Source organism: Capsicum annuum, chromosome 12, assembly GCF_002878395.1.
Source record: "Capsicum annuum cultivar UCD-10X-F1 chromosome 12, UCD10Xv1.1, whole genome shotgun sequence".
Classification (NCBI taxonomy): Eukaryota; Viridiplantae; Streptophyta; class Magnoliopsida; order Solanales; family Solanaceae; genus Capsicum; species Capsicum annuum.
The window spans coordinates 197,158,827-197,181,509 of NC_061122.1; the positions used below are offsets into that span (position 1 = coordinate 197,158,827).

The 22,683-nt window shown below is 37.7% G+C and overlaps 2 protein-coding genes across 10 annotated transcripts in view; both read right to left on the reverse strand.

Annotated features, from left to right (window-relative positions):
* Positions 1 to 888: 888 nt before the first annotated feature.
* On the reverse strand, positions 889 to 7,832 carry LOC107850934. Of its 5 annotated transcripts, XM_047400938.1 has the most exons (6): positions 7,356 to 7,832; positions 6,453 to 6,605; positions 3,363 to 4,032; positions 2,121 to 2,333; positions 1,757 to 1,848; positions 889 to 1,627 (listed from the first exon to the last, which is right to left on the reverse strand). In XM_047400938.1, exons 3-6 carry the CDS (start codon positions 4,008 to 4,010, stop codon positions 1,009 to 1,011), a joined length of 1,572 nt encoding a protein of 523 aa, XP_047256894.1. In that variant the 5' UTR covers positions 4,011 to 4,032; positions 6,453 to 6,605; positions 7,356 to 7,832; the 3' UTR covers positions 889 to 1,008. The 5 variants fall into 5 exon arrangements, with proteins under 5 accessions (XP_047256894.1, XP_016551274.2, XP_016551273.2 ...); XM_016695788.2 differs by lacking the exons at positions 6,453 to 6,605; positions 7,356 to 7,832 and adding an exon at positions 4,693 to 4,873; XM_016695787.2 differs by lacking the exons at positions 6,453 to 6,605; positions 7,356 to 7,832 and adding an exon at positions 4,547 to 4,682.
* A 990-nt stretch (positions 7,833 to 8,822) lies between these two features.
* Positions 8,823 to 22,683, reverse strand: part of LOC107850935 — a 19,195-nt gene continuing 5,334 nt past the window's right edge. For 2 of the 5 annotated variants that reach the window (XM_047400934.1, XM_047400933.1), the window contains 7 exons: positions 22,457 to 22,639; positions 22,274 to 22,373; positions 22,175 to 22,202; positions 21,774 to 21,816; positions 21,538 to 21,690; positions 9,638 to 11,876; positions 8,823 to 9,505 (listed from right to left, as the gene is read on the reverse strand). In XM_047400934.1, the coding sequence (XP_047256890.1) occupies positions 9,155 to 9,505; positions 9,638 to 11,876; positions 21,538 to 21,690; positions 21,774 to 21,816; positions 22,175 to 22,202; positions 22,274 to 22,373; positions 22,457 to 22,608 (3,066 nt within the window). In that variant the 5' untranslated portion in view covers positions 22,609 to 22,639 and the 3' untranslated portion in view covers positions 8,823 to 9,154. Of the gene's footprint in view, positions 9,522 to 9,637; positions 11,877 to 21,537; positions 21,691 to 21,773; positions 21,817 to 22,174; positions 22,203 to 22,273; positions 22,374 to 22,456; positions 22,640 to 22,683 lie in introns of those variants that run through there. The other 3 variants (XM_047400936.1, XM_047400935.1, XM_047400937.1) reach the window with 3 other exon arrangements.

Sequence of the window (22,683 nt, forward strand, 5' to 3'; positions counted from 1 at the left end):
AGATAAATTAATGCAGGTATTAGTTATATATTCTTAAAAAAGAAGAAACAATCTGATGCACCGACCGTTTGGCGGAATGTATTAGAAAATTTAATACATGTACTAGTTATGATATTATTTAGTCCGCTGTTTAATAGAATTCTGTGCCGATAAATAACTAATACATGTAAGATTTTTTTGGTTGGAAATAAGTACTTATTTTGGAATAATTTGTTTCGAGATTAGTTATTCCTTATAATCCATACCAAATGACTGTATAGCTATACATCCTATTCAATATTATTATTATATGATGTATAACTAATACACGAGCTATTAATACATCGATATGCACGGTAAAGAGAAAACTTTCCTTAATACATCAAACTAATCAATAGATAAGGAAAAAGTCCGAGTACAACTAATTCTAACATTATTAATACACTCTATTATGTACTATTCTTACACACTATCAAACTATAAAGCTCGCAACTTTAAAGTGTATTAGCTATAAACCCTATTCAATACATGTGTAACTAATACATGACAAATTATGATATTAGCAATACAAAGGTTATTAAGTATAAGTAAATGAATAAGCATGATTAAAGATAAAACTAACCTTAATATATCAAACCAAATAGTGAAACAGAAAATTGGTGCTTCTTGCGGTGAATTGGTTAATGCATTTCATGTACCTCATTTACTTTACAACTTTTCATGAGTAATTAATCAGTTGGACCTTTGATTAATTAGCATCTCTTTTCATTTGACATCCTACATTCTTTAATTCACAGACGCCAGATTCTGATTGTTGTGAAAGTTACTAAATGAATCTGTTTTATTGTAATACGATTTAAGAAGTTAGAAGCAAACCTCCTACCACAAAATCCTACGGCTATACAAAACTGGACAAACAAGTAATGTTTAATTAACTGTTTTCACCATCCTTTTCAAATACATTGAAACAATTAAGTTTACATGCTTCTCATATGAGCTGATTAGTTAGTATTAAGTGAACAGAAGCTCTTAGGAACTTGGTTTTCCAAGTGCTGAAGCAGCTGAATCGACATGAAGAAGTAAACATGCGTAGAGTTTTTGCTTCAATCTGTCCACTGTCTCGGATACATCTTTATTCAACGTTGATTTACTCTTTAGCTTGTCCAACCAGTCATTGGCGTGCTTAAGCTGTGACAACGCGAGAGCAATTTGGTTATTTGAATCCGTTTGTTGTAGTACAGCGCGTGTTTTCTTTTTCTGTTCTTGCTCATTCATCCGGAAACCAACATCAAGTGCTTCGTCCATGAATTTCAGAAACCAGGACTGCATTTCATTATACAGAACCTCTCTTAGCTCCTTCGTGCCTTTGGAGCCGTCTCCTTTTGCCCATTCTACCTTTTCAGCCACAGAAACTTCTATTGATGGCTTCAAAGACGATTTCAGAGTATTTTTAACATTCAAGGGACGTGTCTTCTTGCCTGATTTGATCTCCTTGTCTTGTAAAGATAATTTTGAAGCAAAGTTATCTTGGATTTGTTCATTTGTCTTGGTATTCGGTTGTTCCATCAGCTGGTTGAGAGTGAAAAATTTGAAGAGAGCGAGATGGGGACTCTCTGGTGATGCGGATGAGCATAGTTCAGCAAACATGCTGGAATGGAGAAGAAATTTTAAGATAAATGACTCAATGCAATTTCAACTGAGTGCGTGAACAACTCTTTGATTGCACAAGGGCATGTCACGGGCTCACGGCTAAGTTAAAGTCCAGAATAGCACATACCTGAAGCAATGAAGAAGATTGGTTGCTGCCAATGCTTCTTCTTGAGCTTCTGCTGCTATTAAAGAAGCTAACTTCTTCCTTCTAAGAATCCCCTTTGTATAGAGACAACAAAAAGATGAGAAGCATAAGTACACTTTGATCATGCTGATTCACTAATGAGTCATCTACACGTCTTCTTTAAATCGTTTAGTCTAATCACAATTTTTCTTTTCTTCTTTGCTGCATTATTATGAAGTGTCGAATGGCCTCATTTAAGTCAGAACTGCTTTGGAAATAGTGCAACAATTTTTGTGATTAATGGGGTTTTGAAATTAGCAAACAATGGCATGAAATATTAAAGGAGAATGCAAAGAAACAAGTATACCTTCCCTGGCTTTGCGAGGTTGGCTGGTAGAGAGGACCAGGGTATGAGTGTTTCAGAAAATGGACCATTCTCTCTAGTGTTTTCTTGTTTGCTGCTAGGACGTTTTAAAGTTGAAAACCTTGGAGTCAAAACCTCCCTGCTGTTAAGCACATTCACATCTGAGTTTGGAAAAAATGCATCAGGACGACTACGAGAAGGAGTTGTAGGCCGTGTCTGAAATTCAAAAGCAGAAAAAGTCATCAGAAAGCTCCGAATAGAATTGGGATCATGACAAATTCACATCTAGGACCCTTGTGTTATCGTTCTAAACGAATAGAACAGTTATCTTTTCGTCCTGGAATACAAGTTTCACAAATTTAGCAAATTCTACGTCAGAATATTCGATTTCTCATCTTATGAGAAAGCAATTTTAGTCCTACAATACAAGAGCGACCAAAAAATGGAAGCTTTTATTAATTACAGGTTAAATGTGGCTCGTTGAATGTCACGATGAAAATTAAATTTATCGATAACTTACGGATAAAAAATGCAACTACAGCAACCTTAGAAATCATGGATCTGTAGCCAAAAGAGTAAAGGGAATAAAAAGGAGGACTGATAGTAATCTTGGATATGAATTTCTAACAAGTGAAACAGATGAATAATCTGTGATGCAGGCAATGCCAGAGCCAAGATTTTTACCAAGGGGTTCAAAATATAAGGAGGTAAGGACACAAAAAAAGCAAGGGGATTCAACATGTACTATATAAAAAGGGCAGTCAGGTGCACTAAAGCTCCAGCTATGCGCAGGCAGGGGTGGATTTAGGATTTGTAGGTTGTGGGTGCTTACTTCCTTTAAGAAAAAAAAGTGTGTTGCTACCAAGAATTGAACCCACACCACTATAGGTGTCAAGGTGTTTAAGTTCCACACCAAAGCCAAAGCACCCAACAACCACTTTTATATATGGGTACTTAACAATACATTATAACCGATTTTACCGGGTTCAATGGGTGCTCAAGCACCCGGTACGGATAATGTGGGTCCGGCCCCGTGCGCAGGGTCCAGGGAAGGACCCCACCACAAGGGTGTATCGTACGCAATCTTACCTTACATTTCTGACAGAGGTTGTTTCCAAGGCTTGAACCCGCAGCAACTTTAGCAGTTACTCCAAGGCTCCCCTTCTCAACATGTATTATATATTGATAAAAAACAATTTTGGACCTTATCCTGGCGGAACTCCGTCCCTGGATGCAGGATCATACCTGACTTTTAACCTCTGGTTGTTTCCCTTTCAAAGGTAGAGCTTTGTGATCTGCTCCATTGTTCTCATTCTCAATGCATTTTGCACCAGTACCTTGATCATTTCCACCAATCTTTGCATTTTGGTTTGACACACCTTGCATATACCTGGATGCAACAACCGCCTTTTCCTCTTTGATGACAAATTTCTTCTTCTGGTTCTCCTTTTTCGGTTCAGGCAATTCGTTCAACTTTGGACCGGCCTTATTTTCCTGATCAGTCTGATCAGGAATCTCTGATTGTTCCAACATTTGCATCAGGTCCTTCGGGTTGCCAACAAATGGATGTCGCCCTGGAATTGGCCTCACCCCAACTAAAACTGGTACCGGTGTTCCGGCCTCCATTTTGTCAACATAAAAGAACTGGCCAAGTTGCAATTTATTGTTCAAAATGAGCTCATTGTCGTCTGTTGACAGTGTAACATAAGTTGAATGAGAAGAATCGGAGACTTTAATAAAGAATCCGTGGTTTGGCCACAGCTCGGAACCATTCAAGGCAGGGACAATGCTGATTACTTGTAAAAGAACTGATCTATACTCCCCGCGAACTTTTACATTGGAGTTCATACTTTGTAGAAGCTTAATTAGTACTTCTGGTACGAGGGACGCCATCTTTTCCCTTCAACCTGTTTCCCTAAAACATAAGAGGATTCATATTAACTAATTGAACCAGACAAATCCAAAAAAGATAAAGAAGGTCCTTTCATATGAGATTGTCACTATTTCAATCATCCTACAATTTTTAACAACAGATTTACTATTTTTTTTCCAAGGTCTATTGGAAACAGCCTCTCTGCCTCTAGTATAGCAGTAAGGGCAGTTTTAAAATTGCTTTATATCACACATTCAACATTCAAATATAGCATTCTTAATATTCTTTTTTTTTTTTTTTGGAAAATCTACTTGTTAGAATTCTTATTTGAACAAAGATAAACTACAAGGATTGCAGACTCATATTGCTTGGACTCTCCAAAAAATATTGCCGCACCCATATCAAGATCCTCTGAAAATGCACTACTTTTGGAGGATCCAATAAGCACACGTAGACATTTTCAAAAAGTCCGAGCAATATAGGTTGTAGTAAGTTGAACACCCTAATAAAAGAAAAATAGTTTAGCATTGATATGTTGAGAGTAACTAAAGCATACACGAACAATGTGGTGCTCCAAGAAACAGAAAGACAGAAGATGGAGGAGTAAAACCAGAAGTTGAACAAACACAATGGCAAATGTAAGAGAAATTCTTGTACAAAAAAAGACATAATTCCCAAGAAGCAACTTTTGTTGTAACTTACTAGTGCATCAAGTTTGTGTCCTAACTTCCCTTGGCTTCTAAGCCAAGAGACACCAACTTTATGGTCCTATTTGTTGACACCCTTCATAGGGTCCTTACATTCTTCTTTAAATGACCATCCTGCCTTTTATCCCTTGAATATATTTTTATGATAATTGTAGCATCCGAGCCAGCTTGTGTACACCTCGTCAAATTCCACGGTATACCTGTCATCTCCCACCAGCAACAGGTATGCTAATTTTCTATTGAAGATTTTCATTTTTTTCGTCATTATGATGGATAAGATCCTAAATAAATTTAAATAGTAATTTCTAAAAGTTTACAGCTACCATGTAATTGAATAGATACTGGAAATTATATTTCAGGCTAAAATGACTTTGAAAGGTAACTTGGAAAAGCTGAGTGACTTTTGAAAGACAATAAAGTCGAGTGACTATAGTGACTCGACTTTAGTGATCAATTACCAAAAGTTGAGTGATCATGACTCAACCCTTTTGTGACATTTCTTGTCATTTTTGTAGGGTAATATAGTCAATTAAATATGGTTGTTGTTGTACTGGTCAGGTTGGCCATTTTAAGGAAGAGGGGAAGGAGCTGTTAAGAGAGTAAGAAAGAATCCATTTTTTATTTCGGAAGTATATGTAGGACTATTGAAAATGACATATAGTATTTATTTATGTGTAAGCTTCTGCATAAATAATTGACAAAATTTTGATTCCTTAAAAGCTTTTCTTCATATTGTAATCATTTATAATCTGTTTATTTATCATTCTTGACGCTAAGCAAAGAATGTGCAGTTTACAGTTATTAATTGGCTCATCGCCATTGTGATTATTTGTAGATCCAAAGTACTGAAAAAAGAATTATTTTTTCCCGTTCCCTTTTACTTGTCACACTTTACTTCTCGAAAGTTAAATTACATGAACTTCAATCTAAATTAACATACGAATAAGAAGAATTACAACTTATGGTATTTTTCATATAATTTTCGAACATCTAAATTTTAACTTTTAAGTATTGGATCACTCTAATATAATCTAGCTTGGAAAATTCGTTAAATTGATTCTCGACAAGCGAAACGTGACAAGAGGGCTGTCGAATTGCATGCTTTTAAGTCTTGTAAGATGATAGTCAGTCAATTGTTTTGAACAATTCTTAAAGAATATCCAAATTTTTTGCATTTCACTTTGAAGCGCCGTCAAGGACTCAAGGGGGACAACCTAGGATACGAGACCACAACGTAAACTGTAATATCTCAAGTTAAAAACTCTAAAACTAGGTCTAGACAATGCAAAATGACGTTATGGCACAAGATAACGAGGTCATATGTCGCAATATACCTTATATTACAACCTACAATACATCAGAATCAAATTGCTACCCCTCTGTTCCCGCAACATCTGATATAATTACATACAACGTAAACCCCTTGGGAGTCTGAAGAGGATAGAATGTAAGCAGACCTAACCCCAACCTTTGGAGATAGAGAGAGTGTTTCACATTACAAAGCTGGTCAAGAAAACAATCCATGATCTAATATTTACCCAACATCAAGGTCATATGCCAACGCAAGAAAAGACTGCTCTAACTAACAAAATCACATTAATGTTCCTCTTCAGGGATCTATTATCTCAAGATAATATAGTACAACACTATTCCGGGAAGAGAAAAATGCTAGAGATAGCTAAGTGGAAGCAAGACCTCTCAAACCCCCATGATATACTAACTATACACCATACACATGATTGTAGGATAGCCTACCTCAATCTCTATGCGTAAATTACTGTTTGAACATTGTGAAGGAAATTCTAATTTTTCGACGAGTGGGAATTCTTATACTCTGAAAGAGCTATCTTGGTTTTGAATCACTTCCTTTGCTTCTGAATGTTGATAAGGAAAAGAATGATTTTGGAGCTGTACAAACAGTAAATAAACAAAAGTCAGCATGTGAAATACATCAGATCGTTGAAGCAAGGGAATTTTACAGACTTCAAATGTCTGCAATATAGTAATACTGCGACATTACCAAATGTGCAATAAATATGATGATATGCAGTCTCAATTTTGACCAATTTAACACGGGAAGTACAAAGCATTAGAATTCAGATGGAACGATAGTACTTATTGTGCAAATGTTCAGCGGCACTGGCGTACAAGACTTGGTAAGATCCTAACATTAAGTGACAAAATGCCAAGAAAATGTACTATCCAAACATGAGTTTTTCTTTTAAAAAAAAAAACTTGACAAGTTCAAGGAATCTAGTAGCAAAAACCATTAACAGATTATCTCACCCACTAAACTAACTTGGAAGCAAGAAGCCGAGAATACAAATTATAGCTACTAAACAGAGTTCTACTCAAGTCAGACACTACCTAAAAACACTGTTCACCTCAAATTAATGGCATCCAGTCCATATAGAAAGTCCGAAAAAGAAGTCCTCATTTAGAAAGTAGATTTATACCTTCTTGAAAAGTCCTCATTTAGAAAGTAGATTTATACCTTTTTTCAAAAAATAGAAAATAAAAACTGTTTGCTAATATTTAAAACAGGTAGGTGGGCAATCTACAAAATGAGAATACATCAAACAGATAATTTGGCCAGCTCTCTCTCTAAAACGATTTTCAGTATTTTCTTTATCTAAAGACACAACGCAGAAGTATAACCTTAGCCTTGCCCTCCTCCATCTGCTTTCCTTAAATCCATTGGATGTAAGTGGTCAAATCCCAGAAAACCATATCCATATAACCCATAAACATATTCATCATCACCGCCACCATCAACTCCTTATCTTACGGCTGCATTCAATTTTAGGTCATTAAGGCCCCTAGCGTTCATATACTTTACAAGTACAGCTAGGGCCCCATCTCTGATCAACGGCAGAGATTTACCCTCAACAGATTTACAAGCAATTTAAGCTCCCTTCTTGTATTTACCCTCATCAGACACATTTGCATGTAACTGTAGTACTATGGGGGTGTTTGGATAGGCTTTTTTTTAAGTGACTTAAAAGCTAAAAGCCAAAAGCCCAAAGTAGGTTGCTACCAACCTTTGGCTTTTTTTTTTTTTAATTTTTTAAGCCTAAAGTAAAGTGCTTAAAAACGCTTCTGATCTTTGACAAGCACCTCCCAAAATAAAAAAAGAGCTTAAAAGTCAAAAGCACTTAAAAATAAACCAATTCAAACACCCTCTTTGTTGTTTCTTCAAATGTCAAATTTACTCAATAAATACACAAAAAATCTGGGCATCCTAAGCTTACAATATATGGTGATAAGGCACTCTTTAACTGATCAATAATATCATTTGTTAACACTATGTCACCATAAAACAACTAACAATCAGACCAATAATTCAAATTTCAGACGACCAATATTAATCTGACATATAAAAACAAGAAATTTTTCTTTTAAAAAGTGAAACATCAAATTTCACCTCGTTCAATGAAAACCTCATCCCCGTACAAGCTATCATCGAGTGGATTCCCTTTTAAGAGGCCCATTCTTGACTTTCTAAGATATTCTGAAGATCGATTATAAGGATCACGTCCATCTTCTGTGCCATCATCTCCTTCGGAGGTAGTTGCAGAAATCAGGCCAACTAAGTTATCTGTGCCACGATTTTTTTTCCCAAATTTCAATAACCGTTTAAATCCTCCAGCCATATCCTTGCGCGATTGAGTTTGAGCAGAATTTGCAACAAACATAGGTTTCTGATCCATTCCCCATTTCTTCCTATTTCTAGCTGCGTCACACTCCATCTGACTTAGAGACTTTGAATTCCACGACACAGGACTTCCCCCAGGCAATTCCACAGATGCATCAACATAAGACATCTCTTGAGCATAAGAAAAAGGGCGGTGAGCATGTAAATTCCATGAGACATGACTTTCTCCCACTGAATCTTGTACAGTTTCACCAGAAAGAAATTCAGAAGGCAATACAGCTTCCAGAGCAGAGTCCACCTGGGAAAATGATCTCAAAACATCACCACTTTCTGATCCAGAGGTCACCATCTTCTCTGAATCATGGCTCAGTCTTTGCTCCCCATTATCAAAGTACGCCCGAAGTTCAGATGTCATGTTCTCAAATTCTTCCTCTTCTTTATCCTGGTCCCTGTCTGCTGTATCTTTAAGCTCAAGAACCATATCACCAGATTCGTTATCATTGTCCTCAAGCTTAGATACGACAGAAGACCCTTTCATAGTCAGACCAGCTCTAGCGCTAAAGACAGGGTCTTTACCCTTTATTAAGAAAGTTTTCGAATCTGAACTTTTTAGAAATTTATCATTGCCAATTTGTTTCATCTCAAACCTGAGTGGTGCCACAAAACCATCTGAATTCAAAGGAGATGCTTCGCTAAATTCTCCCACATTGGCAAAATGTGTTTTCCTCAAGGATTGTGATCGCCATGATTTTTCCTCCTTGACAAATGCCCCTTCACTGGAGCTTTTATCACGGATATAGTTTCAAGATTGTGAACGAGTTGTTTTACCAACTGCAGAAGAAGACTTGGTGTTTTCCTTTCTGATGACAGAGAAGTTTGGGACAGACTGAGCAAGAGGATTGTCATATGGAAATCTTCGTCTACCTGAGGTACTACTAGAAGCTTTCCTGCCAAACCTTGGAACAGGTACTACTGAGGTGCAAGGTGTGGATGAAGAAAAACTTTTGACAGGAAATAGTTTCTTGTTCCGAGTGTTTTTAGAACGATCCTCCCCAACAAATGTTTCATCAAAAGACTTGTCTTTACCATATTTTTTCCGCTTTGGAAATTCAGGAATACCTTCTTCATCAGTTTGCTCAAAAACTAATTGTTGCTGTTAAAGGAAACTTCTTCAAGGTTGGTTACACATAACAGAAAAACAACCAATCAACTCTAAGAACAAGAAGCAGAAATGAGGACGTGAGTGGGTATTGCTTAATTTAATGAAAGAACATAACTAAAATACCTGGTCTCTCCTCAAAATGGACCTAGAATTAAATGATTGAAGTCTCTCAGCACGTCGACGAACACCAGAAACAGCACTGACCTTGTCAGTGGACCCTGCAAACTTGGCCTTCATATCAGTTCTACTCCTCTCAAGGCTATCCTCCAATGCCTTCAGTTTGGCTTCCTTCTCAGCTCTCTTAGAATTCCATTCTTCCCTAAGTTTTGCATCTCGTTTCTGCATATATATCTCATAGAATTTTCCTCGAGAGCCATCTGAAAAACTAAGCTCAGAGGAAGTCCTACTTAAAAGATCTCCAAAAGTCTGATTGTCAGTCTCTTTAATCGGTGGAGTAATAGCGGATCTATCTACATCATCGGAATTTGTGGCAGACTCTTTCAACATGTAATTGTCAGATAATTGAACAAGAGCATCATCTACATCAGGCTTCTTGTTGGAAGAAATTGCAACTTGCCGGCCTTGCATGTTGCTGGCCTTGCTTTTCCTGGTAGAATTATATAGGTCTTCTGGGACACATAGTTTGTACTCAGCAAAAAGCCTTTCAAGCTCATTAGCTTTCATTTTCAACTCGTCATTCAACTCCTGATTTCCTTTTGACTGCCTTACCCTCTGAAGTTTACCTATAGGGGGTGTCAAAAATGACTTGGGTCCATCCTGAGCCTCCATAAACATTTTGCCGGACAACATCAGTTTGCCAGTTCCAGAATTGCTTTCATCTCTGCTATCTTGTGCCTTCCTGATCTGGTCAGCGGCAGCACCTTGTGTTTTAAGCTTCATTAGTTGCTGTCTGAAATCCTCTCCATTTGATGCAGAAGCACCTGCTAATTTCTCAGATGGGCCCAACTCATCCTCACCAACTTCCTCAATTTTGTCAGGGGATCGCCATCTTGATTGCAGGTACAGAGAATCATTTTCAATGCCTTTAGCAGAAAACGATTCTGTAACTTCTACTCTAGAACTGCTATCCAACGGCACAGAGTCCTCTGTAATCCTTTGAGAGGACTTATCTCGTAACCACAAAACTGAAAGATCACTTGATCCCAGTTCCTCCTGATTCCAAATCTTGGCCTTCACAGCTTCACGCTCTTGCCGAGCACCATGATTCTTCAGGCCAGCAGCCTTATGAATCAATTCGCCTTTATTCCCTCCAAACTCATCACCTCCTTGGGACCCTTTGAAGTTTGAGTTGGGAGTTGAAGCAATTAGATTGTGCTTACTGCCAGGGGATGTGAGAAATTGTCCTCCAGGTTCCATTTGATTTTTCAGACTCTTTTCGTCAGCCCTTCTAATAAGTGTGATTGACCTGGACTTTCCACTAGCTTGTTCTTTCCATCCATCGGTATCAAGGATATCTGAAGTAGAATTTGATATAGACTTGGAAGAATCTTCTATATTCCTGTAAGAACCAGTTAATCGCTTCGCATCAGACACCTCTTCCTTTTCATTTGTATATGGAATCCTAAAATTATCATCTGTCTGTTCATTTAATTTGCTGTCACCAATCATAGATGAAACACTGCATAAATTTGGCCTGCCAAAGCTTGCTGTATCAGTCAAACTTGATGCCTTTTGGTCCTTTGACTTGGACTGAAAAACAGAGGCAGAAGAAGGGGTGCATTGAGGGCTCTCAGTGTCCTTGTCACCAGTCAAATCAATGGTCACATCACTGGCACCACTCCATCTTCTCAACACCGCCTTTTCAATGACAGGTGGGGTTGAGACACCAGATGATAACCTCTGAAGTTCTACAGGTTTTCCAACCACTGGCTTGCCAGTGCTCCCAGAACTTTCCTCCTTCTGCTTGTTCTCAAACAAGCTGATACGGTCCTGCACACTGAGCCGCCTTTTATGTCTACTAAGCTCGGCTGATTCGGCTTGCTTGGGTGAAGTGTCGACTTCCTTTTCTTTCTGAGCGATGACATCCCTTTCCTTACTCTTCTCTTCTGATTTTACATTTGATTCTCTATTGTAATGTTGCGAGGGGGGTGTCAGTTGCTGACATTGCGAGGACATACATTGGTTGAGGTGGTGTGGATGCTGTTGTTTGATAAAATAGGATTCTCGACTAGTAGAATGGGACAGAGTAGGTGGCTGGTCGGAAATAGCAGGGTCCTCATCAATCGACATGTCTGATCCATAAGAGCACCGAACAGCTTGATCATCTCTTTGCATCCCTTTCCACGGACTGATCAAATCTGGCCACCTCTCACTCAAGGATATAAATTTGTTGCATGCTTCACTGAAAAAGAAAGAGATCCATTTATTATATTTGAAATTGTAAAAGGGTACATAAAATGATCTGTTTACATAATCCAACAACAACATACCCAGTGAAATCCCACAAGTGGAATCTAGGGAAGGTAGAGTGTACGCAGACCTTACCACTACCAAATCCAAAGGGGATGAAGAAATAAAAATGTTCCAAGTATATTGTTCTATATAAAACACAAATGTTGTGTATTTCATTGCTATGTAACCATTGATGTGCTTACCAGTCCAACAAGTAATATAAGCAAATTATATTTGGTCAAACATGTTGGGTGATAAGAGTTATTGTGCTGGGTGATTTGAGCACTCTGAGAGACATACGGATTTTGGGTATTTTAGGTGTATTGAGGTTGAGGAGGTGACGCGCGTAACACGCACTATTAGTAAACGAGTAGGGAAAGAGCGACCGGATCTAATGAGATTCCTGCGGAATTTTGGAAGAGCATGGACAAGGCACGTATAGAGTGGTTGACTAGTTTGTTCAATGTCATTCTTTAAGACAGCTAAGATGCCTGTAGAGTGGAAGTGGAGTACAATGGTCCCATTGTATAAGAATAAGGGCAACATTCAGAATTGCAACAATTATAGAGGTATCAAGTTATTAAGTCACACTATGAAAGTTTGGGAGAGGGTGGTGGATATGAGGGTGGGGAGGGGTGTATCCATTTTTGAGAACCAGTTTGGATTAATGTCGGGGCGGTCTACAGGAAGCCATCCATCTTGTGAGGAGACTGATGGAGAAATACCGAAAAAGGAAGAGGAACTTACATATAGTGTTCCTAGATCTTCAGAAGGCCACAATAAAGTATCGAGGGAAGTAACTGGTTTCATGCCAGGGAGGTCTACAGGAAACCATCCATCTTGTAAGGAGACTAATGGAGAAATACCGAAAAAGGAAGAGGGACTTACTTATGGTGTTCCTAGACCTTCAGAAGGCCTACAACAAAGTTTCAAGGGAAATCCTTTGGAGATGCCTGGAGGATAGAGGTGTACCGGTGGCTTGCATCGGGGTGATAAAAGACATGTATGATGGAGCTAAAACGTGGTCAGGACGGTAGGAGGAGACTCAGAGCACTTTCCTGTGGAAATAGGGTTACACCTAGAACCAGCTCTTAGTTCGTTCCTCTTTGCCTTGGTGATAGATGAATTGATGCGGTGCATCCAAGATGAAGTGTCTTGGTATATGTTATTTGTAGATGGCATATTACTGATTGATGAGAGGCATAGCGGATTTAATGATATGTAAGAGGTGTGGAGACAAACTCTGAAAGCAAAAGGGTTTAGGTTGAACAGGACCAAAACAAAGCATTTGGAGTGCAAATTCAGTAAGAGGTAGCATGAGGTAGGCGAGAAAGTGCGGCTGGATGCACAGGTTATCCCCAAAGGTGATAGTTTCAAGTATCTTGACTTTATTATCCAGGGTAGTGGGGACACCAACAATGATAGCACACATCATATTGCAACATGAATGAAGTGGAAGCTTGCTTCCGGAGTATTGTGTGATAAAAAATATTAAATATGATATCATTATTAGATAAAGTAGATATGACAATATCCCCAAATCCCCATAGTTAGGCACTTAGAATATTGTGTAATATTCTTATTAGTTTCCTTCCTTATTTATATTCTCTGTAATACTATTTAATCCCACTAGCTTGAGGGAATAATCAAGACATTAATTCCCAAATTCTCTTCTTGTCTCCCTCTAATTTCTATGGTATTAGAGTCCTCCTTTCTCTAATTTTTCTTCCTTTTCTCAAAAAAAAAAAACAATTCTGCAAAGCAGAATCGCAAAAACGAAAAAAAATCTGCCTTTTTTTGGTTACAACTGGTTTCTACATTTTTTTGGTAATAAATAATGTCTCCACGTGATAATGACCACCCTGGATACACAACAAATGTGGCTCATAAAGGAGATGGTATTTGCCCACAACAGATCATCGATATCTATCACTTTAACTACAACAGACTATATTAACTACCTACAATTCAAAGCATCAAAGCAACAATCATCAACTTCATCGGCTGCTTACACAATGCAACCTAGTAACTCCTTTGCTTACATCACACAATCTTCATCTCAGGAACAATAGATTCTTGATTTTGGTGCTTCTGACCATATTTCTGGTAACAAAAATATTCTCTCTAATCTTACTGCCCCTTCTATCTTCTCTACTGTGACTTTGGTTAATGGATCAATGATTGTTGTAAAAGGGATAGGTATAGCTCATCCTCTGTCTTCCATACCTTTAAAATCAGTTCTTTTTGCACCTAAATGTCCATATAATCTTATTTTCATTAGCAAATTAACCAAAAACCAGAACTGTGTTGTAACCTTCCTTGATGATTTTGTTCTTCTGCAGGACTGGAATACAGGACAGATAATTGGAAAAGGACATGAGTCACAGGGATTGTACCTGTTATCCACCCCACAACCACATGTTGCTTTCACTTCGTTTACTTCCTCTGAATTTCTCTATACTCAACTACGTCATCCGAGTCTCTTGAAACTACAGAAGATGGTTCCCAGTTTTATTTAGTTTAGCGTTGTTAGAATATGAGTTGTGTCGGCTTGGGAAGCACACTCGTTCCTCTTTTCCAAAGCGCGTCAATAATAGGGTCGCCTCTATGTTTAAAGTACATTCAGACATATGGGGTTCAAGTCGTGTAAGTTCTTCCTTAGGTTTTCATTATTTTGTGACTTTCATTGATGACTATTCTCGATGCATGTGGTTATTCTTAATGAAAAATAGATCTGAGTTATTCTCTATCTTTCAGAAATTTTGTATTGAAATCCGCAATCAATTTGGTACTGTCATTAAGAAGTTAATCGGTGATAATGCCCAATAATATTTCTCCACCTCTTTCTCTTCTTTCATGTCATCTCATGGCATATGCACTTGTCTTCTTGTGCACATACTCCTCAATAAAATGGAGTTGTTGTGCATAGGAACAAGCATCTAATTCTAACAACTCAGACATTACACATTCACAATATGTCCCTTTACATTTATAGGTTAATGACGTTATAACTGCCTGTTACCTAATCAATCGTATGCTTCTTTTGTTTTGCAGTACAAGAGTCCACGCTTAATCCTCTATCCAGCCCAAAATTTATTTTCCCTTCCTCCACATGTGTTTGGTTGCACCTATTTTGTTCATAACCATAACCTTACCACTGAAAAGATAAACTTCAACACAAGGCTTTTAAATGTGTCTTTCTCGGATATTCTCATCTACAAAAAGGTTACAAATGCTTTGACCCCTCTACTAACAAGAACTTGATCTCAGCAGATGTTACTTTTTTTGAGTCTTCACCGTATTTTTCTCCTAATACGAAAAATCAAAAGACCATATCAACCATCTCCATTCCAACTATTCCATCCCTAGCTTCACCTCCTTCTCTTAAGGTCTATTCCCGACGACCTCAGCCTCCTCTCGAGCCTGCTAATTCAATTAATATTTCTAACTCTGATATAGGTACGCAAAGCACTTTTTAAAATTAGGTCTTGGGCCTAACTCACACCCCAAAAGCTAACTCATTAGGGGAGAATTGCAAGTTCATCTATGGAGAACAGTTACCCATCCCTTTTTCGATGTGGGATATATAGCACTCCCTCGCACGTTGAAACCTCGTTAACTAAACATTGACAATATAATACGGGGCCCAACATCGGTGAACAAAGAATTGGGATAGACCTGGCTCTAATACCATTTAAATTAAGTTTTGGGCCTAACTCACACCCCAAAAGCCAGCTCATGAGGGAGAATTGTGCAAGTTCATATAAGGAGACCAATTACCATCCCTTTTTCGATGTGGGCTCCAATCGAGCACTCATTAGATGATCTTCCTATTGCTCTTTGCAAAGGTACTATAACTACTGCCAATCAAGATCTAATTTATACTTAATTAAGTTATCATCGTTTGTCAGTAACTTGTCCATTGTCAAAGTTCCCAAAACTGTGGCAGAAGCATTGGTTCATCCAGGTTTGCGTTAGCTATGATTGAAGAAATGACTGTTTTGCATGACAATGGTACTTGGGAGCTTGTTCCTTTACTAAAAGGCAAAACCACTATTGGTTGTCGTCGGGTATTCACAATTAAGGTAGCTTCAGATGGTGTTATTCATCATCTCAAAGCGAGACTGGTTGCTAAGGGATATACTCAGATTTGTCGCATTGACTATGGAGATACGTTCTCACATATTGCCAAGATAGATTTTGTTCGTCTCCTCAATCTATAGCAGCAATGAAACATTGGCTCCTTTTCCAGCTCAACATAAAAAATGCATTCCTTCACGGAGAACTTGCTGAAGAGGTTTATATGGAGCAACCACCGGAATTTGTTGCTCAAAGGGAGTCTGGACTAGTATGTAGAGTTTGCCGATCCATTTATGGTCTCAAGCACACTCCTATAGCATGGGTTGGTCATTTTCGAGTTGTTGTCCAAGAGTTTGGAATGATTCGAACAGAAGTTGATCACTTCGTATTTTGTCGGCATTCATCTAATGGAAAACACATTTTTTTAATTGTTTATGTTGATATTGTTATCACAAGTGATGATTATGAAGGTATTTCTCAACTCAAACAACACCTTTCAAGTCACTTTCAGATTAAGGATTTGGGCAAGCTAAAATACTTTCTAGGCATTGAAGTGGCACAATCTGTCAATGGTATTGCTATTACACAAAGAAAATATTCCTTTGGCATTCTGGAAGATGCAGTATGTTGGATTGCAAACATGTGGACACTCTCATAGATCCAAATACTAAGCTTAAACCAGAACAAGGGGAGCCTCTAAAAGATCCTAGCAGATATTGGAGACTTGTTGGCACACTCAACTACCTTATGGTCACACGACCAGACATCTCATTTATGGTTAGTGTAGTTAGCAAATTTCTGCAATCACTTTGTTATAGTCACTGGAATGCGGTGATTCACATTCCGCGATATATCACCAGCTTTCCAGGACAAGGTTAATAGTATAAAGACGAGGGACACACCCACATTGTTGGGTATTCTAATGCAGATCGGGCTGGGTCTCCTTCTAATATACGGTCCACTTCAGGTTATTGTGTTCTAATGGGAGGTAATCAAACATCTTGGAAAAGTAAAACTCAAGATATTGGGACAAGATCCAGCGCAGAGGCGGAGTATCGAGCTATGGCATTGGCTACATATGAGCTTAAATGGTTGAGACAACTTCTCCAAGAATTGAAGATGGGAGGAGTTGAACCAATGAAATTGATTTGTGATAACCAAGTTGCACTACATATCGCTTATACTGTCGTGCTTCATTGTTTCAAGAAAGAATGAAGCACATTGAGAGAGATTGTCACTTCATTTGAGACAAGATTGAGTTTGTATATATCTCTACAAGTTTTTTCGACTTAAAAGATCAACTAGCGGATATTTTCACAAAATCACTCTGAAGATCTAGAATTGACTATATTTGTGGCAAGTTAGGGCCATATGACTTATATGACCCAGCTTTGAGGGGAAGTGTTAAATATGATCATTACTCCCTCCGTTTCGAATTAGACAGCCCTTTCAACCTTGGCACACCCATTAAGAAATCCAATAATTAGGTGTGTATTTCACCTTTTTACCCTTCTTGACATTGTAAGATTCAATAATAAAGTAAGCATGGAAAGTTGGTGCAATTATTCCAACCATGTATGTATATGTCTAGAATCTATAAATCATTAAAATACAATTTTGGAGAAGTGAAAACATGAACACTCCATTCCATATTACTCTATCTAAAAAAAATGCATCATTGAGTGTAGGATTGTAAAACGTGTATGTTCAGCTATAGAGTTTACAAATGTTGAGTATAGGATTACAAATGTTCAGCAAATTTAAAATTTATAGTTCAACAAATAGGGTCAACAAATGTTGCTTATTTATTCATTAAAATGTGTATTGATGTACATGAAATTTTTATTCTAAGCATTTTTTGGCGAATGTATTTTATTTAAAGTTTTATATTTTATTTCAAATTCTAAAAAGAAGAAAAAAGTAAAGTCTTGAAAAGAAGAAAAAAAGTAAAGTCTCATAAAGGTAGTATTGAAAATATAAAAGTGTTATTTTCAAAAAATTTGGAAAGTGTGGTTATATTTAATACTATCAAGGGTAGAATGGGAAGAATATGTGTAAAATAGTCTTGATTTTATAACTTGTACAAGTAAATTGAAACAATTTTTTTTAGAAAGAGGGCCAACTAAAACGAAACGGAGGGAGTATTAGATAATGTAGATATGACAATATCTCTATAATTAGATAGTGTAGATACGGGAATATCTCCAAATCCCCATAATTAGACACTTAGAATATTCCTTCCTCATTTACATTCTCTGTAACATTATTTAAGCCCACTAGCTTGAGGGAATATCAAAACACTAATTCCCGAATTCTTTTTTTGAAGAAATTAATAATTCCCAAATTCTCTTCTCTTCTCCCTCTAATTTTTAAAAAAGATACCACTGAAACTTAAAGTTTTATAGAGCGGTGGTTACATCGATGTTATATGAAATGGAGTGTTTGCCAGTGAAAACTCCAATGTTCGGTAAATGCATGTTGTCGAGATGAGGATTTTGAGGTGGATGTGTAAGCATATAGGTGTGATAGGATTAGAAATGAGGTTATTCGAAATAAGGTATGAGTGGCCTCCCTGGTGGACAAGATGAGGGAAGCAAGATTAAGATGGTTTGGACATGTGAAGAGGCAAGGTGCAAACGCCTTGTGAGAAAATGCGATAGGTTGGATACAGTAGGTATGAGAGGTAGATGTAGGCCGAAAAAGTTTTGGGGAGAGGTGAGTACCCAGGACATGCTGCATCTTCCGATTACTAAGGACGTGACCTTAGATCGAAGGATGTGGAGGACGCGCATAAGAGAAGAAGGTCAGTCAGGTAGGAGTGTTGTCTTGCATTCGAGGGCGTATGATTGTTGGTGTTTGTCGTGCACTAACAGTAGTATGGTAGTTTAGGATTTAGATGTAGATGCTGAGGTGGAGCTGATCACTGCTCGTGATACCTATCATATGTTGTTTATTGTGTTTCGATTATAGCACTATATCGGGGTTGACTATTGTTTCTTTTTGGTAGACTTTACACTATTCTCTTGTAAGTTATATTTTCTTCACTGTTTCCCTCTTTTTTGTACCAGGATTTGCTACACTTGAGCCAAGGATCTTTTAGAGACAACCTTGTTACCTGTCCGAGGTAGTGGTAAAGTCTATGTACACTTTATTCTCTTGTGGGATTTCACTGGGTACGTTGTTGTATATTTGGTCAAATGTGATGTGATAAGAATGTGTTACCAAAGCCTAAGGGTAAGTTTTACAAAGCAGTAGTTAAACCTGCTTTGTACTATGAGGCAGAGCACTTGTCAGTCAAGAATGCACATGTTACAAAAGATGAAGGTAGTAGAGATAAAGAGGCTGAGATGGATATGTAGGCATACTAAGGGGTCATTTGATAGAGTTCATTAGAAAAAATAATGCATGCAATAGCTATGTTTATTACTAGTACCTTGTTAGGTACACTTATTCAACCTATGTGCATTAGTTATACACTTTATTCGGTATTAAGGTGTGTATAACTAATACATTGAAATCCATGGTATTAGTAATGCAAATGGGTTCTAATGCATGCATTAGCATGGTTAAAGACACAATTGTCTCTGGGAAATTGGAAGAGTAGCTGATCTGCTGCAGACTCTAAACGAGTTAAAGGGCACAAATTCGGAAGCTGACTCAGTAAGATCGAGGCACAACAACGATGGAAAAGTTTCAGTAAACGGGTTATACAAAAGGAAAGTGCAAGCTCTACCTGGGAGAATTAGTGGCCCTTGGGGGAAGATTTGGAAGAACAAGGTACCATTTAAGGTTAGATGTTTTTCATGGCTAGTCGCTAGAAGGGCCTGTCTCACCCATGAAAAGTTCCAAAGAAGAGGCTTCCAGATAGCCTCTTGGTGCTCCCTCAGTAATGAAACAAATGAGAAAATAGTCATTTGTTTCTACATTGCAAAATAACTTCCCAGTTGTGGGCATTATTCTTGGACTTGACACAAACTAGGTGGACCATGCCAGAACATACTGCTGATCTTCTAAGCTGCTGGATTAGCAGAGGGCAGAGTAAAAGTCAAAAGAAATGGTGGAATATGACCACCCCCCTTGCATATGTTGGACAATTTAGAAAGAAAGAAACAAGAGATGCCTGGAGAATACTGCTGAATCAGTTCAGAAAATTAAATGGAACTGCATGAGGACTTTCTTTTTTTGGTGTAAAGAGGAGGGCATAGAGGATGCTCGACAAATTTTAGATTTTGTAAAATCCCTATAGGTTTTTTTTGGTGTAGGAAGTTTTAGTTCTAGCTTTGAGCCAGCTGTAAATCTGTTCTGATGGTAACCAGCATCTATCAAAAAAAAAAAAGATACAATTGTCTCTCAAAACCTTTTCCACATTCTTTCCATCATATTTGGGGAGGGTATTTTTGTAGACAAATATTTTTTAAGAAATTATGCAATGCGTGTTATTTTTAATATATCAAACCAAACATTGCATAAGAAAAATCTCAGGATAACTAATGAGCATTACTAATACACTATATTCAGCATTATTCTTATACACCCTACCAAGTGTGATACATAATAAACCAAGTGTGATACATAATAAAGTAGACGGCATATGTCAAAAAAAATTATGGTGGAAAACCTTATAAAATGTGGTTTAAATTATCCAAGAATTGAGGATCAGGAAGATCAGCTATCCAGTAGCACACAAAATGAGGTTTCATATTGCAAACGATATACAGAAAATAGCAGTAAAAGTTCAGCTTCATCAAACGAATGAAGTATAAACAAGATTAAAAGCAATTGCGGTGCGCCAGTGCCTAAGTGTAAATAATTAGGCTACCTAGACACAATATGCTAGGGCAATGGTATGATAGATGAAAATGTAAAATACAGAGTTCAAATAGGATGATTAAAACAAAACGGTGGTACGGGACTGCTAGGCAATATCCATCTACCTGGATTTGAGAGTACAAACTAATTTCTTCTCATCTGCCAACGATTTCAAGGTAGAGTTAAATGGAACCTGTATTAGTAGGAGTGTGCAAGTACCTAGTGGAATAATCAAGGTGTGCATGCAAGTTACTTCACTAGTATTAAAAAAAAATCAGATGACCTGCTCAGTCCCATTATGGATACTTAACATGACCCCTTTCAAACCAGGTACAACGACTTAAAGCAGGAGTGTTGTTTAATATGAGAACCAAATTGGTATTTTCAGGTCATCCTTAGACAATATTAGCTTTATCGGTTAGGAATCACTTGGACCATTCTACCAGACAAGCTAAAACAAGATCACCCACACAGATCCAACCTTTCCAATGATTAACCAACTAGTTTAAACACAATAGTCACACCAAGAGAGTGTGGGCACTTATTGTGCAGACAGACAATGGATAAGCATGCTAATGATGCTATCCTAGATTAAACAACAACAATTAGGATATTAGGGTAGATTGAACCCTAGACTAACTTCAGCAAGAGGATAGTCAAAGGAGGAGGAAGGAAGGTCCCAAAGGAGCTAATGAACAAAGAAAGGCCAAAGATATCCTTACTTCAAGCGATGGGCACCAAACTGGTCTGCAAACATTTGAAGTTCTGATACTGTGTCTAGATTGAAACCAGCAGCAGCTGCACGAGAAGAAGCTGCAATTAAGTCCTGCTGTACGGCAATAAGCCTCACATCAATAGCTCGCAAAAGTTCCTTCCTGTGTAAAAAGTCAATAAGAACATGAAATGAAGCAACAAATGATACAAGCAACTATGCATGAAGAAGAAAAAAGACTTATACTTTGTTGCATCAGCTGCTACTGTAACTCCAGATCCACCACTTCCTGGAAGAATAATGAAGCCGATAGCAACGTCAGAAAAAACCAACAGAGAGCCACAGAACTAGCAGGTTAAATAGAGCAATTTCGAATAAAAGTGACTCTTGAATTTCAGACCTGATAGCAATATTAACACACGTGAATAGTGGAACAACAAACTTGGTTTAGCATTTAAAACACACTTGAGTTTAAACTAAGAGGGCTTATTAAGTAATAAATTAAGAAACCCGGAAGACTTATCAAAATTAATGTTCATCAAATGTTGTAAAACGTTCAAGACCACCCAAAAATGCTCATGCTTGCATGGTTTCTACCCAGAGGAACGTTCTTTAACCAATACAGATAGGTTATCTGGCATTCTTACCCGTGCTACTAAACTGATACCCTTCTCCCTGAAATAAAGGAAAAGGAAAGTTATAGCTTTACTAATTAGTTAAGTCACTTGTATATGACAGTTAATTACCTGGGAATATATTCTTCGGGCGGCTTCAAGCTGAGACATTTCTGCACCCAAGGTATTGACAAGCTCCAAAACTTCTGGTGTGCTAACAAACCTCACAAACCTAGAGTGCATGTTATGCTGATGATCAATCACATGACTCTTCATTTTCCCAGTTTTTACTGGACAAGTATGACAGGTAATTACCTTTCTAGAGTTCCCTTTGTGAACCACGTTTCAGAATTTTTACGCTTGTTAACTTCAAGCTTGATAGACTGAGCTGCCAATGCATTTTGTTCTTCTGCAACCTTTAAATGGGTCACAAACGGCTTTAATAATCCTGATGCCAGTTTCTCCATGTTTCCATCACTGAAAACAAACAATTCACATCTGCCCAAGAAATTTACAATAATAAATGAGCGAAATCAAGAAAA

Excerpts from the sequence above, each read along its gene's own strand:
- LOC107850934 (XM_047400938.1), bottom strand. The coding sequence starts at position 4,010 with ATGGCGTCCCTCGTACCAGAAGTACTAATTAAGCTTCTACAAAGTATG. Across the intron at positions 2,334-3,362 it reads AACCAGAGGTTAAAAGTCAG|ACACGGCCTACAACTCCTTC; the intron begins GTATGATCCTGC and ends TTTGAATTTCAG. Across the intron at positions 1,628-1,756 it reads AATCTTCTTCATTGCTTCAG|CATGTTTGCTGAACTATGCT; the intron begins GTATGTGCTATT and ends TCTCCATTCCAG.